General features: G+C 43.9%; 1 protein-coding gene across 1 annotated transcript in view; it reads right to left on the bottom strand.

Moving 5' to 3' along the window:
* Positions 1-2,423: 2,423 nt before the first annotated feature.
* LOC310862937 (CTTNBP2 N-terminal-like protein) overlaps positions 2,424-24,928 on the bottom strand; it is a 45,021-nt gene continuing 22,516 nt past the window's right edge. The window contains exons 3-7 of the mRNA XM_083771060.1: positions 14,773-15,015; positions 10,027-10,134; positions 7,748-7,936; positions 6,310-6,480; positions 2,424-5,635 (exon numbers count right to left, since the gene is read on the bottom strand). Of these exons, the coding sequence (XP_083627186.1) occupies positions 4,511-5,635; positions 6,310-6,480; positions 7,748-7,936; positions 10,027-10,134; positions 14,773-15,015 (1,836 nt within the window). The 3' untranslated portion in view covers positions 2,424-4,510. The remainder of the gene's footprint in view (positions 5,636-6,309; positions 6,481-7,747; positions 7,937-10,026; positions 10,135-14,772; positions 15,016-24,928) is intronic.

The following is a 24,928-nucleotide window of genomic DNA, read 5'->3' as shown; positions in this document are numbered from 1 at the left end:
GTTAGTCATGCCAGATACCAGATGACTTAACATTCTAAATGGGGCTTAAAAGATTCAGAATCCTGTACTAAAAGCACATTGAGAAACACAATAGGCCTACATAACTTTTTCAAAACTCAAATGTATTCATTTCAGCAAATAAATTAAGTATAATACAAATGTCCTCTGTATCGTTACAATAAATAGATCACAATAGGCTACAATATTCATTGCTGTCAGAATCCTTTTTTTTCCCACAAAGGATTCAAATAAAAAAATAGCTGATCTACAAGCTCAAAATTAATTGTGATGCATTTTTAGCCTAGTTATTTTATGTGAGAAATGAGGAAGGAGAAATCGCATCCACGGCCTCGGGAAATACAGTGACAAGACAACAGTCCGTCAAACTGCCTAAACTGACCATGGAGAAGTTCACTGGAGATGTGAGTCAATGGCAAAGCTTTTGGAGTCAATTTGAGACAGCAATAGACAAAAACACGAGTCTCAGTAAGTCTGATAAATTCACATATTTAAAGTCATTCTTAAGTGGCACAGCGGCTATGTAGTCGCGGGATTGGCTTCATCAGAGTTATAGTGAGAGTTTGAGTGTGCTGGGAGTTCACCCGCCCCTATTGCATATGCATAATGCATATGCCCCGAGGCCCACGTAGCCCAGCGCAGTGATATATTAGTATCGCAACGTGCAGGCTAATTTATCCTTGCAGAGCCCAAAATGTAAGAATATTTTGTTATCGTTGGATACGAATTCCATGCTGTATTGATGTTGGTACCATTAGGAGAGAGGCAAACGTTGCTCAAAATAACAATTCTTCTATATTCTCTAATTGTGTTGTGTATAGACTTCTTGTAAGTTTTGTAATGCAGATGTTTAGCAATAATTTAACTCTTGAGAGTGTAACATGTTGCACTCTCAAGAGTTAAAGATCTATAAGGGTCCATTTGGTTACCAACTCTCCATCATTTAGCCTGGGGACCACCAGGAACCCCCCTCAAGGACCACTGGTTGAAAACCACTGCCGTAGGGCTTAACCCATTCAGGACGGGGGCCCCTTTTGGTGTTGTAGGCATTATGTTATACTTTAGGTGTTGAAAAATAGCAGATCTACAAGCTCATAGCTTGTAGATCTGCTATTTTTGAAAAATCGTAAAAATGTGGCGCAAATCTTTGAATATATATTATTTCGATCTAACATTTTGAACTTTGCTTGGGGGGGGGGCGGTCCCTGGAACAACATATTTCCAGATGGGGGTCCTTGACATAGAAAAGGTTGAGAACCACTGACAGAAAGTCAGAATCGTCCTCGGGTCTAAATGGGTTAAGTAAGTCTCTCACCTCTCCAGTCCGCGTATACTTTTAATGCATTAATGAAGCGCAGTACAAAATAATGAATGCTCTGTACAGACTATTACACACGAAAAAGTAGTAACAAATAAACTATACATTCTTATAAAAAGAACAGTTGTGAGTGCATACTCATTTGTAACAATATACAAAATTGGTCCAAAGGCTATTTGGTGTAATAAGAGTAATACTTGGAGATAAAGTAGGTGAAGAACCATATAGATTTTGGTTGTTTTTCTATTTCTTTGGAATATAATGACACCATCAAATACATGATTAGCCGTACCTGCTTTATACAACATTATTTCATATTAAACACAAATAATATGTATATATCTTTTTATATAAAGAATGGTATACATTTAAAAAAGAAATCCATAACCCAAGGCTAAAACGAATCAGTTTCTCAACCGTATACCAACTCAGCACAAATTACTTCAACAGTCACTTTACAAGAAAACTGCATATAAAAACAAACAAAATAAATATGAATAAGAATTAAGCGGACAGTGTTTAAGGGAACTTGTGCTCATGACGAGCATAAAGATAACACAGTACCGTAATCAAAATGATGAGTATAGATCACTGTTTCTCAACCTATAGGGTCTGGGGGACAACCAGGGATCCAAATGGACCCTTCTGTATCTCTCACAGCAGAGGTTCCCAAAGTGGGGTCCGGGGACCCCCAGGGGTCCTTGAGGGAGTTCCAGGAGGTCCCCAGCTAAATGATATAGGTAGGCCCCTAATGGACCCTTATGGGTCTGTATAACCTGAGTGTACAAATGGAACTAAACGGACCCTTACGGGTCCGTTTAGTTCCATTTGTACACTCTCAGAGTTAAACTAACAGTGAGTTTACAATATAAATATTGGGGTCCCAGAGAAAGAAATGCCATTACATGGGGGGTCCGTAGACTAATGCATGTCAAACTGGGGGTCCGTAGACTAATGCATGTCAAACTGGGGGTCCGTAGATTAATGCATGTCAAACTGGGGGTCCGTAGATTAATGCATGTCAAACTGGGGGTCCGTAGATTAATGCATGTCAAACTGGGGGTCCGTAGACTAATGCATGTCAAACTGGGGGTCCGTAGACTAATGCATGTCAAACTGGGGGTCCGTAGACTAATGCATGTCAAACTGGGGTTCCGTAGACTAATGCATGTCAAACTGGGGGTCCGTAGACTAATGCATGTCAAACTGGGGGTCCGTAGACTAATGCATGTCAAACTGGGGGTCCGTAGACTAAAGCATGTCAAACTGGGGGTCCTTGAAATTAAAATGCTAGAGCTGTAAAAACCTTCTCTTGTGGAGGTCTCTGGCATATCTCTTCAAATGGGGGTCCACGGGCTAATTGGTGTCAATTTGGGGGTCCTTGACGTGAAGAAGTTTGGGAACCATCTGTCTCACAGTTTACAAAAAGAACCACATGGGCGGTAAGGGTCCATTTGGTTCCATTTGTACAAAAAGAACCACATGGGCGGTAAGGGTCCATTTGGTTCCATTTGTACAAAAAGAACCACATGGTCGGTAAGGGTCCATTTGGTTCCATTTGTACAAAAAGAACCACATGGTCGGTAAGGGTCCATTTGGTTCCATTTGTATACAAAAAGAACCACATGGTCGGTAAGTGTCCATTTGGTTCCATTTGTACAAAAAGAACCACATGGACGGTAGGTAAGGGTCCATTTGTATACAAAAAGAACCACGTGATCGGTAAGGATCCATTTGGTTCCATTTGTACACTCTCGAGGCTCGGATCACTAAAAGTTGGTTCGGAAATGGAACGAAAAGAAGTCTTGTCCTGAAGTGGTAACCAAAAGGGGGCTTGTTCTACAACCAAAGTTATTTTGGTGTAAAAGGGGCCTCGATCGCCGATCGGAGAGTGAAATTAACTTACCGGTAATTAATTAACAGAATTGTCCCAGACTTGTAGTCTATCCCCAGACTATTATTATTCCGCAATGTCCGAATGCTAAATACAGTCTCAAGCTATACAGCCCCTGAAAGCCAATTTCGCAAGCTGTCATCTGTTCGTCATTTCCGTTCACCGAAATATATTTGGAAATATCGTAAAAACAAAAAATATATATATATTTATTTATTTTTCATTTCTGATTAAGCAGCTATTATTAGGGTTTGACAAAATGTACTGGCGACTGCTGTACATTTACTCACAGACCATTGATTCGCTTCCGAAGTCCAGACTGTATGACGGACGCATTTCAAACCATCTGTCTGGAGGAGAGGCCATGCAGAGATTTGTGGTCTAATGAATGCATATCAAACTGGGGGGTCGTTGAAAAGAGAAGAATGTTGAGAATCACTGATATAGATCGCATCACATTTCACAAGCAGCACAGCAGTTGGCTAATGGGCTCTATATGCACACGCGGCCATTTTGGAAAGAACTTGGGGCCCCTTCCCTACTTCCTTCACAGGTGTTACCGATGATGCTAATGAAGGCTACTGTTCCATTCTGGTCAAACAGAGTCAGGGTGCTGCTATAGAGGGTATGCGCGTGACATCATCGTACCTGGAAGTTATGCGGGAACGCCCACTGAGTGGCAAAAAACGACTTTCTAGCCTTGACAGCCCATTCATCCAATCAATCCTGTCTGATTGCATTAAGCAATGTTAAACTCACCAACATTGCAGCTGTACGAAAAGCTTGAATTATCCTCTTTCTATCTGCAAAGTTTTCGTTTCATAAAAATCCACCATAGAAACGTTATGAGCTACTTTCTGTCAAGAAATGCCCTGCATTTGATTATTTTTCGCATCCCTTCAGGCGATGGGATGGTAGCTAGGGGCGGTAGCTATGCTATACGCAGGACGCATGGAGTGTGTTTGTTTACAAGTAAGATAGTCGGCCAGCTGTACCAGTTTACTGTTATGTGGCTTATTTCTACCCTATAATGTTTTCAGATACATATTTTGGCGTGATGATTAAGTTGAAACCGAGTAATACACTGTCTGGATGCTCATATGATGACCACGGATATGGTCTAAAAGTGTGAAAGACATATTTTTAATTTCACTACGCCTTTAATTAGTATCATTGCCAACACCTGTGAAGGAAGTAAGGAAGTGGCCCCGGAAGTAGGAAGAGTTATTATGTGTGCATATAGCCCATTAACTGACCCATCAGTCACTCGACGGTCAACTCTAATTGGAGGAGACCACCATGTCCAGTTCCTTGACCGCCTCCTGGCTGGAGGTGACGAGGCCACAGCTGGCCGAGAGGGGGCCGTCAGAGAAGTGACCGGCCCCGGCGGCCGACCGGGGCACTGGGGCGGGCGAGGCCGGAGCCTGGGCCAGGCCGGGCTTTTTGGGGGGAATGGGCGGAGGGTTGCCCCTGTCCGCCCTGGGGATGGTGGGCGACCGAACGCCCTGAGGGGGGAGAACGGACGCGGACGCCCTGCCGACCACCGGAGACAAGGGGGCTGCCAGGCTGCGGTAGTCCGTGCCGAAGGGAGAGTTGTTGGGCGGCGTGGTGGCGGCGGCGGTGGGGAGCTTGGCCACGGCGCTCTGCTGCACCGTGGTGAAGCGAGACAGGACCTGGGTGACGGTGCTGCGGGCCAGCTGCTTCACCGGGCTGGCCTCCGCTGGCGGCGAGGGGCTGGGGGGCGAGGGCGAGGGGGAGGCTTCCTTTGAGGACTGGGCAGATGATGATGATGATGACGCAGGCTGGCTGGCCTGCAGGGGCTGAGGCTCGCCGGGGTCCGCCCCCGCCGCTGTGCCCTGGAACTTGTGCCGAGCGGCGTGGAAGCGCTGGTTGATGCCCGCCTGGTAGGAGGACTGGTAGCCTCCGGGGAGGAGGGCGGGGCTGCCGCCGCCACCCGGCGACTGCTTGTCCGGGACGGGAGAGGAGGCGCAGTGGGGGGAGTAGGAGGGGGTCAGAGAGGATGTGTCCGTACCACCGGGGGAGAGCGAGGAGGTCTTGGTGTCGAGGACAGGAGTGTTCTCCGCACGCGGCGGGTTCTCCGGGAGGACGCTAGTTATATCGACGTCAGCGCGGTGGTGGCCGTTGGTCTCCGTCGCGGGACAGTGGTGGTGACCGTTCACACCGCCGGCCGGCCAGACGGGCAGGAGGCTTCCCTCCTCCTCCTCCATGTCCTCCACTTGAACGCCGTCTGTTCTGGTCTTGGCCAGCGGGACTCTCCTGGTCAGCTCCTCCTTCCTCCCTGCTGCCTCCTCCGCTGACGCCTTCTGCTCCTCCGGCCTCACCGCTCCTCTTCCTCCTCCCCTCTCGGTGTTGGCCAACTCCAGCGTTCTCCTCAGCTCCTCTACCTGGTCGGGGGGGGGGGGGGGGGGGAGGGGGAGGAGACGACACCAGGTTAGCGACCTCCATAGATCACCTTTTCTGACGTCCCGAATACAGAAAAGGTCATCTAAATCTAATAATCTCCAACAGAGTGAATCCAGAGTGACTCCAAAAGAGTCTTCATCAGGGCAAGTATGATGATACATCAAGACTCTGTCAAAACATGTTGGCTATCTATTTTTATCCACCCTGTCCTCATTTTTAACCTTTTGAGTGCTCAGGTCGCCGCTTTTTCTGCAATATTTATGTTGGTACCATTAGGAGATGCAACGGGCAAACGTTAATCAAAAATAACAATAGTTTTACGTTCTATTTGTGTAGGACATTACACACAGACGCCTGAGATGGCTAGGACATGTACTGAGAATGGAGCAGGACTGCATCACAAAGGTGGCCTTAAGATAAGATAAGATAACTCTTGAGAGTGGACAATGAAACCAAATGGACCCTTTTGGTTTCATTTTACGCTCTCAAGATTTATAAGGGTCAATTTGGTTACCAACTCTCCATAATTTTTTGCTGGGGACCACCTGGAGCCCCCTCAGGGACAACTGGTGGTCCGCGGAACACTGGTCTAAGGCACACAGGCGGTTTGGTTAATGATATAAACCGACTGGTGACACTAACGACATATTCATACCTGCTGCTGAAGCTGGCAGCAGTGAGCCTCCTCCTTCTTTAGCCGCGAGCGGAGCTGCTCCCGCTCCGTGTCGAACTCGGCCAGCGTCTCCTCCACCCTGGCCTCCATCCGCAGGGCTCTCCTCCTCTCCTCCTCCAGCTCCCTGCGCACGGCCTGGGACGCCTCCTTCTCCTGGAAGCAAAACCTCCTTGAGTTCTACAAATGTCTTCTAAATCCTGACAGTTTTCTGAATAACCCATATGTTTCTATGGCAGTGGTTCTCAAACTATTCCATGTCAAGGACCCCTAGAATTATCTGTATTTGGCCGCCGACCCCCATCTCAAAATATGTAGTTCCAGGGACCCCCCCAGAAGCAAATATTTGAGGTTTGACGTTCACTCTGAAAGAATATATATTCAAAGAGTTTTCACGAGTATTCACGATTAAAAAAAAAATAGCAGACCTACAAGTTCATAGCGTGGCACTCGGTCCCGCGCTATGAGCTTGTAGATCTGTTATTTTTCAACAGCTAAAGAATATTTGTTTAGAACACAAAGTGGTTCCTGCCCAAAAATATAGGCCTGGGACGCCTCCTTCTCCTGGAAGCAAAACCACGTCGAGTTCAGTTACCAGAAAGAATACACAGGGTTCAGAAATCAGTGGTGCTTAACCCATTTCATGTCAACGACCGATATTTTGTTCCAGGGACCGCCAGAAGATTTGAGTAAATTTTTTTAGCTTTTGTATATATTCAAAGATTTTTATGAATGTTCAAGATTTTTAAGATTTGTATATCTGCAATGTTTGAATTATATAACAGTACCATTAAAACTAGCTGAAAAAATAAATAAAAATCAATGACCGATGTAGTCACTACGACCACAAATGTCCCAAGAAACTAGCTAGCCTAGCCACGAGACTGCTGCGCTCTGAGAGAAGAGCACGGCTGAATTCTTTGTTTTGATTAGCCGTTCCTATATCGTGGTGTAATCACGGCTAGAAAGCCGTTTCAACCAATCGGATTGCTTCCTCAAAATGACCTGTTGTATAATAGACAAAGTGTCAATGGTTAAAGTGGTTAACCCATTCTGGGCGGGAACCCCTTTTGGTGTTTTATGTTATACTTTAACTATTGAAAAATAGCAGATCTACAAGTTCATAGCGCGTCACTGAGTGCCGTGCTACGAGCTTGTAGGTCTGCTATTTTTGAAAAATCATCAAAATGTAGTGCAAATCTTTGAATATATTCTTTCAGAGCGAACGTTTTGAACTCAAATCTTTGCTTCTGGGGGGGGGGGGGGGGTCTCCATGGATCAACATATTTCCAGATGGGGGTCGGCTTTCAGACTGAGCAGCAGACTGACAGATAGAAAAAGAGCTTTTTCAGAAAACTTTTTCGGATTTAGAAGCCATTTTTCTAAAGTCTAAATGGCTTTAATAAAATCAAACCATCCCAACCTTGTCGAGCTTCCGGTTGAGCTCGGCCACGCGCTGCCCCTCGTCCAGAGCCCTGGAGCTGGCCCACTTGCACTCCTTGGCCAGGGCACAGGACAGCTGCTTGTGCTGCGCCCGCTCCTCCTCCAGCTGCTCCGATGCTCTCCGCTGCTCCTTCTCCAAGCGCCGGACCTGGCTCCTCTCAAAGTCCAGCTGCAGAGAGAGAGAGACATGACATGATGTAATGCAACGCCCTTTTTCCTTTCTAATAACCCACAGTTATTATCAGGCGTCTGACCCCCATCTGATTGGTTTTTTTTTTTTCTGAAATTCCTATGTTTCTATATCAGTGCCAGTGGTGCTCAATATTTCATGTCAAGGATCCCAAAAATGATATGAAATTGGCCGCCGACCCCCCCATCTGAAAATATCTTGTTCCAGGGACCCCCCAGAAGCAAATATTTGAGTTAAAAATGTTCGCTCTGAAAGAATATATATTCCAAATTTGCGACACATTTTCACGATTTAAAAAAATAGCAGATCTACAAGCTCACCGAGTGCAGCGCTACGAGCTTGTAGATCTGCTATTTTTTAGCTAAAGCATGACATAATGCTTAAAACACCAAAAGCGGTTCCCGTCCAGAATGGGTTAATCTCTGGGACTCCAATCAAACCTAGTATCTGTTTAGATAACGTGCTATATAAATAACATTCTTAGCCTTTGTGGTCAACACAAACTCTAACTCTTACAAGCTGGCTCTTATTTTGAAGGAAGGAGGAAGAGGAAGTCTGTTTCAGTTGGAGCCAAGCTGCCATGACAGTCCCCATTGTTTTGGCATCCATTGTTAGGTATGCCCATGTGTTGATGACCACGGATATGGACTGAAAGTGTGAAAAATATTTTTCATTTCACTAGGTCACTTTAAACAATGTACACACTTTGGATGTACGTTAAACATGGAACCTCCACAGCATTAGGTGAGTAGTAAAGTGCATTGTATGAGACTCATGCTCATGGCTCAAACTGATACAATCGTCATTAACAACAGCTGCCCCCCAAAAAAATATTAACAGGTAGGCTACAGTACCGTCACTGCCTGTAAGAATGTGATGTTATTAAGTTCACTTTAGCCTGCTTATATGCATGCCCTTAAATAGTGCTTGTACTTGGAACTGCTTGGCCGCCGTGCCAATTCTTAATACACGTGTTGGTTCATTAATTGAAGTGGGTCCGCCATGCACTGTGGACACGCAATGTCTCAAATGTTTTTTGGAATGAAATGGAATTTGTGTGAGAGAAAAATGCAGGAGCTGAGGCTTGTAAGACCCTCAGTTGTGTTTGTTTTAAAGCGATGTAACACTCATCGTGTTGTAGGCCCTGTGTGTGTGTGTGTGTGTGTGTGTGGGGGGGGGGGGGGGGGGGGGGGCAACTCAATATACTATGGAGTTGTTCCGCCAGTGATAGTGGTTTTGTTGAGATTTACCAAGAAAAGTGCTGTATGAATTGGATGTTGTTATTATTATTATTATTATTACTAGAGCGGTGCCCGTTGGAGCCTCTACAGCGGTGCCCGTTGGGCACTGGCCTACTTGGAACGATGCAAGTTGGAAATCCATGCCCCACCCAGATATTAAGTCTGTGTCCGTTTTATGCCCATATATGGAGTTCTTTGTCAGGAATGCCAAAAATATGGCGTCTATGTAGACATCAGAATGATGTCAGAAAAGGCTCGGCTCCATATATGGACCCTCAGTGGGCAGGGGCCCGGTCCAGACCCCGGGCAGAGGTCTTTTTGGGGCGGTTTTGGACAACCGTGGGTCCGACCGACTCGACACCAGGCACTGCACCCCCTGTGGTGGTGTGGAACAGGCGTGTCGGATTTGAAGGCGGTGGGGCGAACGGTTATCGAGTTACGTGGATTACACACGTACAGACGTACGTACACAGCTCTTGTTGGGAATTCACCTAATCAGGCCTATATAGGCTGGGGTTGCTATGGTGATCAATTGGCTCAACACTGGTCCAGGGACCACCAGTGGTCCTTGGGGGGGTTCCAGGTGGTCCTCATCCAAAACATGGAGTTAGTAACCAAATGGACCCTTATTAACTCTAAAGAGTTACAATTATTGTTAATCATCTACATCAGGGGTTCCCAAACTTTTTTGGCTTAGGTACCCCTTGGGGGGAAGAATTCTTTATTTGTAGGGTTCATAAAAAAAAAAAACTACAAATCGATTTTCATTTTGGACACATTTACACATGCCTAATTTATAGTTAGATTAGATTATTATTATTCTTCTACCTGTTGATGTAAGCGCTCCCGCTCCTTCTCCAGGATGTAAGTGACGTCATCGCCCTCGGCTGTGTCCTCAGCATGCCTCCTCTTCTCCTCCTCCAGATCCAAAATTACCTGGTGCAGACACATGGGGGCGACAGAGGGCAGTGTTGAGTTTGACAGCAACATTTAGATTTTAGTTCTAGCCATATAGTCTCTTGAATATTTAGTTTGAGTCACATTTGAGTTTTTTACCTGGAATGTTTTAAGGTGCGTTCAGACTTGAATAAATATATTCACCTCGGTTCGTCTCGTTTGTACCACGCCAGGTCGCGCTGTGCACATTCGCACGATTCTCGTCTTTGCATTGACTTTGTATGTAATCGCACCGCTCTAGTTTTAGTCGACTAAATCTACAGTTGATTTGGTCGACTAAAATGTATTTTGGCGGGCCTTGTATTGTATTAATGACACTAGCTCACAACACGTCGTGCTGAGCTCGTGGATCGGCTATTTCCGCCCTGCAAACATGTGTAAAATGACTTGTGTCTTACTTAGACTGGATCTATTGTCCAACATTTTTGTCTAGTTTTAATTTGTTGATGAATTTGTTAATATATTTAGTCTTAATTTTGGTTATCATAGCTTAGTTTTTCAGTTAGTTTCCATGTTATCAGTGAAAAAAAGGTTGTTGACGAATTTTTCAGAAACTGGCAGAGTACCAGTCTCACGTTACCAGACTGTTGACTCTCGCAATTTCCAAATGCTTCATCTTACAGTCTGGACCAACGGAAGAGCTATCATGCGTAAGCGATAAAGCGGAAGTGGAGCCTCCTCCCCACTTCCGTTTCGTCTTTACAGTCGCGCAAATTTATAGCATTACTCAGCTCATGTGGACTGTAGTTCCAGACTGTATAGCATTCCTTACTCAGCTCATGGGGGCTATAGTTCCAGACTCTATATAGCATTCCTTACTCAGCTCATGGGGGCTATAGTTCCAGACTCTATATAGCATTCCTTACTCAGCTCATGGGGGCTATAGTTCCAGACTCTATATAGCATTCCTTACTCAGCTCATGGGGGCTATAGTTCCAGACTATATAGCATGCAGAGATTGTGGAATAGTTGTCTGGCTACGCGAGACTACTGGATATGTATCTTTTCCCTTTTTGCTTCCTTTATGATGAATTCCTGTTCTGTTCTTTAGCTACATAGAAATGTCTATTTGTATGTCTCTAAATGTTTTGATGAATTGAACAATGTGGACCCTGTTGTAAACAAGTGTAATGCTTAATTGGGTCGTCCTCTCACAGTTAACAGTCTTTGTATTGAGTTTGTGCTTGAAATGTACTGTAAATTCTGCAAACTGTTAATAAATATTTCAATCAATCAATCAAAAGGACACGAATGGGCCCAGGCCGTAGCGTAACGGTCTGGGCACCGGACTGGTAATCCAGTCGCAGTGTGCCGCGGGTTCGACTCCCGGACCCGACACGGCCTTTACTGCATGTCATCTGGTTAACAAGCTTAAAGCTATTGGTTTTGATAGTACATCAGTGAGCTGGATGCAATCCTACCTGGAGGGGAGAGAACAGATGGTGGAGGTGAACGGAACACTGTCCCCTCCCCTCCCAGTGAGCTGTGGCGTCCCACAAGGAAGCATACTAGGGCCTTTACTGTTCCTAATTTATGTTAACGACATGACTTCAGCTTGTGACTGCAACTTGTTCCTGTTCGCAGATGACTCAGCACTGCTGGTCTCGGACAGGAACAAACTGCAGGTTGAAAAGACCCTCAGCTCTGAACTCGGTAGAATCTGCACCTGGCTCGCTGATAACAAACTATCCTTACACCTGGGAAAAACTGAATCCATCCTCTTCGGATCAAATAGTAAACTCAGCAAGGCAGATGGCTTCTTGGTTAGAGTGGGTGACAATATTATCACACGAAAAGATCAAATTACCTACCTAGGTTCCATCCTGGAGGCCAATCTTTCCGGTGATAAAATGGCCACCAACGTAATCAAAAAAGTCAATCAAAGAACAAGATTCCTTTACAGGATCTCCTCACTGGTCAGCAAAAACACCTTGAAGACCTTAACAGGAGCCCTCGTACAAGGTTTCTTTGACTATGCATCCACCTCTTGGTACCACAGCACCTCAAAGGCCCTCAAAACAAGGCTCCAGACCTCTCAAAACAAACTGGTCAGGCTCCTACTTGGCCTCACCCCCCGAACCCACCTCACCCCTGCCCACTTTGACAGGCTGGGATGGCTTAGGGTCGACGACAGAGTACAGCATCTTGCAATGGGTCTGGTCCACAAGATTCGATACACCACCAAGATACCCATGTACCTGTCTAAATACTTCCTTAATGTAAACGAAGTCCACACCCACAACACCAGAGGGAGTGCAACAAACCATGTTCAACCCAGATTCGGCACAAACAAGGGACTAAATTCTTTTCGCTCCTATGCCACCAAAATGTGGAACGCCCTACCAACAGTCATTAAGACATGTGAATCCCTTGACTCCTTCAAAACCGCTCTCAAAGGGCACCTACGGATGGCTGCAATTCGAAACTGGCCTCTGTAAAATCTGAATCCCCCCCACCCCATTTTCCCTCACTGTATATTGTATCTTTTCCCTTTTTTGCTTCCCATATGATGAATTCCTGTTCTGTTCTTTACCTACAGAGAAATGTCTATTTGTATGTCTCTAAATGTTTGTATGTCTTTAAATGTTTTGATGAATTGAACAATGTGGACCCTGTTGTAAACAAGTGTAATGCTTAATTGGGTCGTCCACTCACAGTTGACAGTCTTTGTATTGAGTTTGTGCTTAAAATGTACTGTAAATTCTACAAACTGTTCATAAAGATTTCAATCAATCAATCAATCAATCCCCCCATCTCTCTCCCGTTTCCTGTCAGCCTACTGTCTGTCCCTTCAAAAATCAATAAAAGGCGTAAGCCGCAAAAAAATATCTTAAAAAAAAAAAAAAAAAAAAGGACACGAATGGAATAATACATCTGTAATGACCCAATACAGACACATGGGGGTGACAGAGGGACACAAATGTAATAGTCACTCCCAGCAGCAGCACTGACTGGGTCTGTTTAGTATTATAGTTCAATTATGGTTTCTTTGAAGAAACATAATTACTGAGCGGTAAACAAAGATCGTGACAGCAATTTAGTTAAACAACCGTTTAAAGTTGAGCTAAAATGAATACTACGTCCCAAGAAGAAAAACACAAACAAAGTAACATGGTCTGAGTTCTTTGCATTTGGACTATTTTGCTTAATGCAGGATTAATACAATTTCATATCAGTTCCTCGAAATCAACTGGAAAATATTATTAGATATTATTATATTAAAATGATAACATTATAAATTATATAATGTCATTATTTTCATCATCCGGCTGCATAATTCAGCCTAAATAAAATAGAATTAGTTCAACAGTTAATTTATATATTATTATGAACCAAATGAGGACCAATTATATGAATATAGGTTGAAAAGTGGTGAAGTGGTCCAGTTTAAAGGAAGGTCTGAACTATGAAAAAAGTATTATAGCACTTATAACGCACAGTCACAGTTACTGTCATTTCAACCTGACGTAAATAAACTATTTCTATAATCTACAAATGCAGCTAATCCTCTCTCTCTCACACACACACACACACACACACACACACACACACACACACACACACACACACACAGACACAGCGTGACAGTGGCATTATAGGAGGTGGAACGGGCTACTTGGGAATTGGAAGGTTCCTGGTTGGATCCCTGCTCCACACTGCTTAACTAGAAAAAGTGCCCCTCTGAGCACACGTCTCCACAAGGCCAGGTCAGGTTGTGGCCTCCTGGTGGCGCTATAATAGGCCAATGTGAAAAGGGTGTCATATTTTATTTTATACACCATTGATTTGGATTGGATGATTTGAGGCATTTTGTTCCCAAATGTGTTTTGCAAAAGTCCACCTGTTGGTGGCGCAATAACAGGCCAATGTGTATACAGGGTGGGATATATTCCTCAGCCTAATAGGAAAGTCTGTGAAATATTTCATGGAAATTGCACGCTGCGTTAATGATTTGAGGCTTTTTGTTTCCAAAGGGCCAATCCTGCAAACTTTGAAAGCCAATGTTAGCCAATTAGGATGGAATATGAAATATCGGATAGATCCATCTTGAACACATGACTAGAGATAGTGTGTAACGATTTGTGTCAACTCATTTAGACCTGAAAACTGATTCTACAAATGTCTTTTAAATCATGACAGTCTTTCTGATAAACCTATGTTTCGATATCAGTGGTGCTCAACCTTTTTCATGTCAAGGACCCACAGAATTTTCTGTATTTGGCCAACGACCCCCATCTGAAAATATGTTGTTCCAGGGTCCCCCCCAGAAGCAAAGACTTGAGGTATAAACGTTGATATCCGCCACATATGCGCCACATTTTCACGATTTTCCAAAAATAGCATCTTAAATCCCTTTATTTTAGAATGTTTTGTAGTAATAGTACAACTGCTACAACATAAACATTGAAGAGACTTTAGTTGTTACTGTACAATACTTTAAAACAGTTGTCATGTTGCACACATGCTTAAAATAGCTCTTATGTGCGCCGCCCTCGTTGAAAACAATGTATTTCCAACTCCAGCTTGTCTCAGTTCAGGCTGCATGAACGGCGCTCGAGCGCTCGGTTTCTGCCCCCTTTATATCGTGACTCTTCTATTAGATGGCTCTGACCTTACCCTCCTGTGCCTGCTCTCGGCGGCGGCCAGCTGGGCCAGCATCTTGTCCTGCATCCTCCTGCAGTGGCTCACCACCAGCCTGAGGACCACCAGAGGGTTGGAGGAGGAGGAGGAGGTCTCCTTGCCGCTCGGACCCCCGCCGCCGCCGCCCACCGCCTCGCCGTCCCTCTGCAGCGCCAGGAAGGGGTCGCTGAGGTCGTAGCGTCCGTAGCGCTCCTGCACGTACACGTCTTTGCGCTGAGCCTGCGTGATGGGGAGGGGAGGGGGAGACGACATCACGGACAGTTTTTATTACAGTCACCAGTAGTCTTAAGCCCGTCGGTTACCGGCCTACTTGAGAACCATGCAACTTGGGAACCTAATAATAATACCCGTGGTCAACTTGTCATAGCACCCGTTTTAACTGTCTGTGACCCCCTTTCCACCGGTTGGTTCCCAATGGGAACCGGTTCAGTTCTTTTTGGTTCTTAGTCCATGAGCCAGAGCTCCAAAATTGTTGGGACAAACTAGACCTATATTAAATTGTTTATAGGATCAATACACGTAAATTAATACATGATAACCCTTCCACAGTAGTAGCTTTTTCATATTTTCTATAATTTTTGCATATTTTCCTACATAATGCCTCATTTGTATATTTAAAAATGTAAAATTTGTAATACAATAAATCATTGTCTTCGTGTAAGTAATCAATTGGGGAAGTGTCATGGTGATAACAATCTAATATAGGTATGGTTTTTGCCCACTCAATTCATAATTAATGTTCCAATTTTGGAGCTCTGGCTCATGGGCTAAGAACCAAAAAGAACTGAACCGGTTCCCATTGGGAACCAACCGGTGGAAAAGGGGCCTGTCTGTCTGACTGACTGTGAAAAGTGGACCGGTTAAGTAATCAATTGTAAGGTGTGGGGTTGCCATGGCAATACCCAGGCTAATCGCCGGAAAATGATATATTTTTAATGATTTTGGGTGTGCAACACCATGCTTAAAATGGCTGAAATCTTCACTGGTGCAAATTGTTCTATGTATAGTCGGTTCACTGAAGCTTCATCGGACAGAAAAGAGAGTCTTCATCTCAGAATCTCAGAAAAGTGAGTTTGTCTCGTTTCCAATCGCAATCAAAGAGTTTTGCTTCCTGGCTGCCTTAAAGAGTGCCACAAGAGTGCCACAATTTTTGTATTTTTCCAGTTTTTCATGTGTCTATGAGGTGACAGTACTTTATTAGACACCCTGGAGTCGTTTCTATGTGCAATGGTGTATTAACTTTGTATTTAGGGTTTCTTCCTGTATGCTGAACCCTTGACAGTCAAACGGGCCAATGAAATAAACAGTAATATAGTGACATCACACTATCAGCCCCTCCCCTAACCCCTCCCCCTTTATCATTCAACTACAGCTGTGGCTTCAGTTCAGGTGGATCACCACCCATCACCACCCACCAGGCAAACCAGGCATACTTAATGAACTGGTGGGCGTGCCCACATAAAAACAACATTTTAACAAATACTGTACACTTTTTTGAAAACATTATACCTCCTTATATAACAATAAGACCTGATGATCATGTTTTAGGGTGGAAAAATATCACAGCACTCCATCTTTAAACTGTTGAACTGCGTCTGTCTGATAACTATCATGCCAAGTCGTCATGTTCTCTGCTCCTTCAGGCTGCTGTCAACACCCTCCTCCCGTCAGCCTCACCCTCATCTAAACAGGAAATCACACAGTACCAGAGCTCCATAACGCAATATAAATTCAGCACGTGGGGGAGAGGGGGAGGAAAAGGTAAACAGAGACTAAGAAAAGAAAGAACGAATGGACTTTAAAAATAGGAAGTTGGCAAGAAGGACTGCAGTCAACACACACAGCGTGGAATCTAAAGAGCATGGAAAAGGTTGCTGGCAGAAGGAAGAAGCAACAGATGGGTGTCTGGCAGCTCAGCTGCTGGAGGGGGTTCTGGTTCTGGTGCCAAAACACAGACCTCTGTTCTCTGTTAGAACACAATGGAGGGCTAATGGCAGCACGTCCGGCACGGGGGGGTTCATACGTTGACAGACACCAATTAACCCCATGGACCCCCATTTAAATAGCGCCTTTATCAAAGGCGCTTTACATAGATTGTGCGTTGCATTCACCCATTCATTCATACACCGATGGCGGCGGAAACCATGCAAGGCACCAACCTGCACATCAGGAGCAATTATAGGGTTCAGTGTCTTGCTCAAGAACACTTTGACACTAACTCTGGGGGAGTCTGGGATCGAACTGGGAACCTTGCGGTTACCATACAGCCACTCCACCCCTGAGCCACCAATGTTGTCCAGGATGCAGATACTGTATATATGGACACAGCATTATATTTGGTAACTCTTTTCAACTTCTTCCTACACCTCTTTGGAGCTATAGTCCCTCTCCTTGTACTGGAACCTCTCTTGTAGTGTTGATTTTGGCAGAGATGAGAATGTATTTTGGCGGTCCTTGTTGCCGTTGTAATGGCTGATTTTACACTTGCTGAAATAGCAGATCTACAAGCTCACTGGCTGTCGGGATCGCCACACTGCCAGACTCGGGCAGTGTGGCCAAACACCAAAGATGCATTAAACTCGATGAAATGATGCAAGGGGGAGGGACGACGACGACTGAGAGTAAATTGACCTTGAATGACACCACATACTGAACAGGAACCCACTCATTCATATTAGACTTAATTTGAATGAATGGATCAAAACTGAATCCCATTTCTCGATCTCCTTCAAACCGCCATCAGCAGCTGTAATTAATGGCCATTCATTCAATCATACATATTGTAGCAATCATGATTACATGATGACTCAATTCTATGACAGATCAGTGGTTTTCTGAATGAGTTCATCTGTCTCAATAACCGTCATGATGAACCCCTAGTATGGAGACCCTTTTTTCTGGGCCGTGTCAAAATAGGCGAGAATTCTGCAAAACACACGGGGAGTCTGTCGTTCTGTCCCGTTACAATACGCTTAGCCTCGGAAACACAGACCTTTTTATTTCCAGGGAGAAAAAAAAAAGTATGGGTCCAAGTCCACTTCAATGCGGCATACAGTGCCAACGTCGATCACTCTCTGCTGATTTCTGATCGTCTGCACCTTTGTTAAATTGACGTACACACATAATTAGTCTCATGCTGCTGGGAGCTGCCTATGCCATAGAAAGCATAGGTGGACCCCAGGCTACAATGCGCTTGACCCCTGGGAGATGTTTTGCTGAGGTGGAGCGCCACTCCCAGTACACCCAAGCCGTGATTGACCCCATGATCTTGTGGTCCAAGGGCAAGAGCACTGACTGAGCTACCCGGACACTATTGATTCTTTAATGTCTTCAACGTACGTTTTATGAAAAAGGTTATATTGCTATTATATCCAAAGAATTCATGTCAAAGGACCCCCAACATTATATGTAATTGGCCGCCGAACCCCATCTTAAAATATGCTGTTCCAGGGACCCCCCCCCCCCCCCCCCCCCCCCAGAAACAAAGAGTTGACTTGACTTAAAAAAAATCCGCTTAAAAAAGATCTATTCAAAGATTTGCACGCATTTTGCAGCATGTCGCGGATTCGACTCCCGATCCCGATGAGTGGTTACAAGCTCTGAACTGAAGCCCTGCTCTGGATGTAAGCCATGCACGGCACGGAGGAGATCAGGATCAACAGGATGCTGGGATGAAGACAGACAGCAAGAAGGAAAGGCAGAAGTTCTCAAGAGAATAAAGAAATGCCTCCCAAAAATGGGCACAGCGTGTAGCCTGACCTAAACCAGTCAGTCAGCACCTCCACTGGAATGACTATATATTACTGATGACGAGACCATAGCAATCATCATTAGAAAAGAAAGAAGAAAAACAGGAAACATTATCCGCTGTCTGGATTAAATTAAACCACGAAAACGTAACATGTTAAAGAGACCTCTCTGTCTCTGCAGTTGTAAGACTTAATTATTGAACGTGAACGTGGATGATAAATGGTAAAATGGCGCACACACACACACACGCACGCACGCACGCACGCACGCACGCACGCACGCACGCACACACGCACACAGGACAAAGGGAGGCTGTTTACCCTGCCACAGCTCCATCATCCTCCAGTGGTAGAGGAGGAGGAGGAGGAGGAGGAAGGTGGAGGGAGTGAGAAGAGAGAGATGACAGGAAGCACATTCCTGACGTGACTAATGTTTAACAGCCAGCCTCACTCTCATACATGTACACACCGTGACATGCAGCGGCACTGGAAAGTATTATCTGGAGTACATTTACTCAAGTACAATTTTGACATATTTGTACTCTACTTCTCCAATACTTTTACTTCCACTACCACTACATCTCGGATCCAAATGTTGTACTTTTTACTAAGCTTTTGTTTACTCGTTACTTTTTCTTTTTTTCTTCTTTTTTTTTTACTTTGTAGAATTTAGATTCTTTTTTATTATTATTACAAAATATCTAGATTAATCACATCAGCCCTATATAAAATTTTGGCCATTTAATAATTAGCCAATCTACAGGCTCACAATGCGTCGCTAATATACTGTATCTAGGTTCACTGTAGGTTCATCCTTGGTAATTCACACAACAGACAAATCCAATTCATTTATGTCCCACTAGGAAGCATTCCCGTATAGGTGTGTAGTAAAATGAGTCACACGGTGATTCAATTTCCACGGGCCAGTTGGCGTCATTAGCGAGCAACAGTGATGACTCCCTGAATGGTGGCCACTGTTCCAACTCTCTTCAAAGTTGACCAGAGGTTCAGCTTTTTTTGGACTCTAGTGAAGCTTGAGGCCAGTGAGCGGTTTTCATTGCTCTGACCATTGTTGTCTGGTTTTAGTGCCTGTAGAGACTTTATAAGGCAGCATGCCCTCATTATGACGCAATCATTTAGAACAGTGGGTTTTCAACCATTGGTCCGGGGACCAACCAGTGGTCGACTCCCCATGCAGCTACATGATGGAGAGTTGGTAACCAAATGGACCCATATTAGAGCTTTAAAGCTGCTATAAGCAATATGTCAACATTTTAATGACTTCTAGGAACATCTTTAAATGCAGATTGCGGCCCCTAGATGTGTCACAGTCAGAGACTACATTTTTTGGGAGCTTTTTACCCATTGCTGGGTAGAAGAGAAAAGCTCTGACATTATTTATCAATGTCATATTATTGCTTAGAAATGGTGCATTTATATAGCGCCTTTATCCAAGGCGCTTTACATAGATTGTGCATTACATTCACCCATTCACACACACATTCATACACCGATGGCAGCGGAAACCATCCAGCACATCGGGAGCAATTAGGGGTTCAGCTCAATTAGGGGTTCAGCTCAAGGACACTTCGACAGTAACTCTGGGGGAGCCCGGGTTCGAACTGGCAACCTTACGGTTACCATCCAGGCACTCTACCCCTGAGCCTACCCCTGAGCGGCTGAGCGACCCCCCCCCCCCCCCCCCCCCTTATAGCAGCTTTAACTCTTGAGAGTGTAAAATGAAACCAAATGGACCCGTACGGGTCCATTTGGTTTCATTTTACGCTCTCAAGCCCGGATAGAACATAAAAGTAGGGCTGTCGCTATTACTACATACTCGTCTAATAATTGCAATTATTTTTGTCCTATAGTCAACTAGTCAAGCTTACTGAACGTGCTGTGTTAAGCTCGTAGAGCAGCTATTTCCGCTATGTTTACCAAAAAGTTGATAAAAAGAAATCTGTATATTTCTGTTATTTATCATATAGTGCCCTATGCACTTTGTGTGTGTGTGTGTGTGTGTGTGTGTGTGTGTGTGTGTGTGTGTTTTTATAATAGTATTTCAAAGTGTCTGTGATGTCATAGACACTGGGCTGGGCTCACTGCTGGATTACTACAATGACCACAATGCTTTGCTGCACTCACCCCACCTTGTGAGGGAGAGGGCTGTATTACTGAGACAGCATGTAGTTCAGGAAGGAAGTGACTAATCGTGACTGCCCTACAGTAAGTTACATATTGTAGATGAATTTGTGCTCCATCACACAACGGAGTCACTTGCCAAACGTTATCCGTAGTTTTTTTTATAAGAATGAGTTTTAACAACGTGTATCTGATTAATGAAATGAATGGCCTGTAACATCAAGCATTAATCAGTGCTATGAGCGGCGGTGTTGTCCTAGAGTCTAGACATGCACCGGCTGGTTTTGCCTTTTATTTCAACTGGACAGTATGTGGTGGCGGGGAAAAAAGGACTCAAATGTTTTACTTAAGTAAAAGTATCAATACTGCAATATAGAAATACTCTGTTACAAGTAAAAGTCTGGAATTCAAAATGTACTTAAAGTACTACCAAAGGTACTCATGTTTCTCATTTCAAGTTTTCAAATGTATAAAACATATACTTGAAAATAGCAAATCTACGAGCTCACAATGCATTGTACATTGGCTATTTTCAAATGATCGAAATGTAGATAGAGCTGAAGTAGTTAAGAAAAGCTACAAACTAAACTAAAGTTTTCAAATAAATGTAGTAGAGTCAAAGTACAATATTTGCCTCTGCGGAGGAGTGGAAGCAAAAGTACTGCAAATTAGAAAAAGTACAAAAGTACAAAATTACTCCAAATTGTACTTAAGTGCAGTACTTAAGTAAATGTACTTAGTTACTTTCTTCCACAGAGAGAGAGCGAGAGAGAGAGAGAGAGGTGAAATGTGCAACCTTTTAATGAACTTAGGAGGATCAGGAGGATCACACAACATACAGTGAGAGATTGAGTGAGAGAGAGAGAGAGAGAGACGAGTGTGCTTCTAATTCCACCCCCACCCCCCCTCTCTTCTTCCCTTTCTTTGTTTTCTCTGCAAAATAACACGATGGGTACTATGCAAAAAATTATAATAATAATTTCACCCACTTTTTTACTTTACTATTAGTGACAATAAAGGCTGATTCAGATTCTGCCGGGAAAACAAACTGGCTCTGGATTAGACTTTGGGGTGAGATTTGTTTTTAGATAAATTTTCTTTATTCTATTTTCCTTTGCACAACAACTTCACTTTAAACGTGTTTAAAGTAGACGTTTGCAATGCGGCCTAAAGGCTGGAAGGAACGACCACAACCTGAGAACAGAGGTTCCTCTTATGGTTACACGCCGGCATTCCTAAAGCCCGCTAGTCCGACGCCATGCCGCATTACTATAGCCCTGTCCCCAGCGTTGGTTTTGTCGACTAATACTATGACGAAAAATGTTCGTCGAATACCTTCTTTCACTGACGAAAACTCAGTTGAAACTAAATTAAAACGAAGCTATGAAGATTAAAACTAAGACTAAATATATCGACAATTTTGTCAACAAATAAAAACTAGACGAAAATGTCAGGAAGGGATTAGTAGACAAAACATCCAGTATGAGTCATAACACCCCAGTTGCATGCTGAAAATAGCAGATCGGAGATTACGACGGCATCAAGGTTTGCACAAATGCATTTTTGTCGGCAAAAAACAACTGTAGATTCAGGCGACAAAATGTTTACGATATTTAGTCGACTAAAACTAGACAAACACTAAAACATTTCAGATGACTAAAATATGACAGGAACGAAATGAAGTTTCATCCCAAAGACTAAACTAAAATAGAGATTTGCTGCCAAAAACAACACTGCCTGTCCCTATAAGTCCCTAACCGCACGCCGAAGCCACAAAGTCGGAATGGCGGTGCGGCGTCGGAATGCCACTCAAGGCCAACAAACGGTCTCGGTTTTGGCAGCCACGCCACGGACGTACAGTCGACACGTTAATTAAAGGCTTGTTATCGTATTCACCGCTCCCTCTTTGAAGGCATCTCTCCAAAGCCAGGAGGACGGACAGGCTGTGTCTTTATGGTGCCAAACGTGAGCACTGCCAGATATGCTCACTTCCTCTTGAAAGGCCACAGTTTGAGCAGACGTGAGCAGCTGCGAGTGAGTGAGTGAGTGAGCGAGTGAGTCACAAGGGGGGAAAGAAATGCAGCGAATGGTTAGAATGCCAATGATGCATGGTTCTCTGCGTCATTGAGTATAAACCACCAGATCAGAGAGAAACCGCACATCATTAACCTTATAGCCTGCACTTGATCTTAACCACTTAAGCCCCTATACTGTACGTACTTTGTTGTACAACAAATAGCCAAAATATGAGCTTTGCTTGTAGGGCAGGCAAGCAACACTGGCATGCGACTACATTTCAAGACAGGCAGATGTTGGTATACCTGCAGGGCATTTCTGCCTGACACACCTCCGGCGGTGCCTATAAGCACCAACTGTAGGGTTTGAGCTGAGAGCCACCCTGGCCTTGTGACCCTTGACCCTTGCTCACCAGGTATAGTGACCCTAGACCCAAGTGATCAGATCGGCTCTGCGTGTTCAGACTGCTTTAATCCATTTAGACCTGAAAACGATTCGATTCTATAAATGCCTTCTAATTCATGACAGTTTTCTGAAAAACCCATGTTTCTTTGTCAGTGGTTCTCAAACTATTTCGTGTCAAGGAACTCCAGAATTAGGCTATATATATTTGGCCGCTGACCCCCATCTCAAAATATGTTGTTCCAGGGACCCTCCAGAAGAAAAAAAAATATATATACTGTATATTAAATCGTCTATTTTCAAAATATTTTGATCACATTTGAACTTGAGAAATGGTACATTCTGCAATATGAGTTTACTTTTAGTACTTTAAGTACATTTTGAAGCCCATACTTTTGTACTTTTACTTGAGTACATTTTGAAGACGGGACTTTTATCTAAATTGCAGTATTTATACTTTTATTTAAGTAAAACATTTGAGTACTTTTTCCACCACTGCACATGCATGTGTGAAGGAATGTCCTGGTATGAGTATTGACAGAAAATGAAGGGTGAAAACGAGGGAATATATTGGTTAAAATATGGTCCAATATTTAACCGAGAAATGTAGTGTACGGGGAAACAAATTAGTTGTGTGTAGTTGAACATGGTCATTCATTGTCTGGTGAAGGTTTGCTCATAGGGGGAGCTGTGGGGAAGGTTTGCTCATAGGGGGAGCTGTGGGGAAAGTTTGCTCATAGGGGGAGATGTGGGGAAAAAAAACATGATAGCAATAGTTCCAGGAAGTGAGGTACCAGGAACAGTTATAAAAGCACAGGAAGTTCCATTTTACGTATCAAAAATAATGTTTGGTGGTGATAAGTAAAAGAGTCAATACTAAACCAGAATCAGAAATTGATAAAGTGGGGCCGGAGAACTTTGAAATCTGAAGGAGAAAAGTTTGGTCCAGTAACATTTCTGAGGGTTTAGCTCTGAATCGATTTTTGAGCTTTTGAACAAAGGTACCTGCTGTGCTGTGGCCTCCTGACTTGACAGTTGGGTGAGGAATATATATTTTTCCCTTTTTGAGCAATGCATTGACTTTTTTATTTTCTAACTTTAGGGGATATTTTTGAAAACATTTCCATTCGATTGCTGCACAAGGTCTTAACCATGTTGGGCTTACAAAGCAAGCCCTGCAAGGTCAAACAAATAATCCATTTCAAAACCACCTACAAGGCACTAAACAACCTGGCTCCCCCATACCTTTTGCGATCTCCTCTCTCGCATTTTGAAACAGAGAGCGAGACAGAGAGCGGTGCATCTCTGCTCTCTCACATTTTGAAACAGAGAGACAGAGAGAGAGAGCGGTGTTTGCAGCACAAGCCACTATAAAAATCACACCTGTGTGAAATGAGGGGCGCTCTTGTCATCATACATCAATTTATGTTAGCGGACATTTGACATTGATACATAAGGTACTTATATAAGGTGTTCCCTTATTAGCCAAGCGCTCCCACCAACATGTGATTGGATAGCCGATTTGCTCGTTTACATATTTAGCGGGATTATCAGCTATTAACATGATACATTATCATGCATCATCTCATACTGGCCATTGGCCAATCAGAATGCCTGTTGCCTGTGATTGGTTAGCCGATTTGCTTGTTAACATATGACGTCAGATTTAGCGGACTTTTGACCGGAATTCTCTTACCGTGGTCAATGGCAAATCTTGAGACGGGCGGGGACAAAAACTGTTTATAGTAGGGGGCTAGTGCCCCTTAAAAAAATAACAGGCAAGATATGATATTTCAACAATATGTCTGGAGCTCTGCTAATCC

The sequence above is a fragment of the Protomyctophum parallelum genome (assembly GCF_964188405.1).
Source record: "Protomyctophum parallelum genome assembly, chromosome: 8".
NCBI lineage: Eukaryota > Metazoa > Chordata > Actinopteri > Myctophiformes > Myctophidae > Protomyctophum > Protomyctophum parallelum.
Note: the sequence above shows the minus strand (reverse complement) of the source record. Positions and strands in the feature narration are given on the sequence as shown.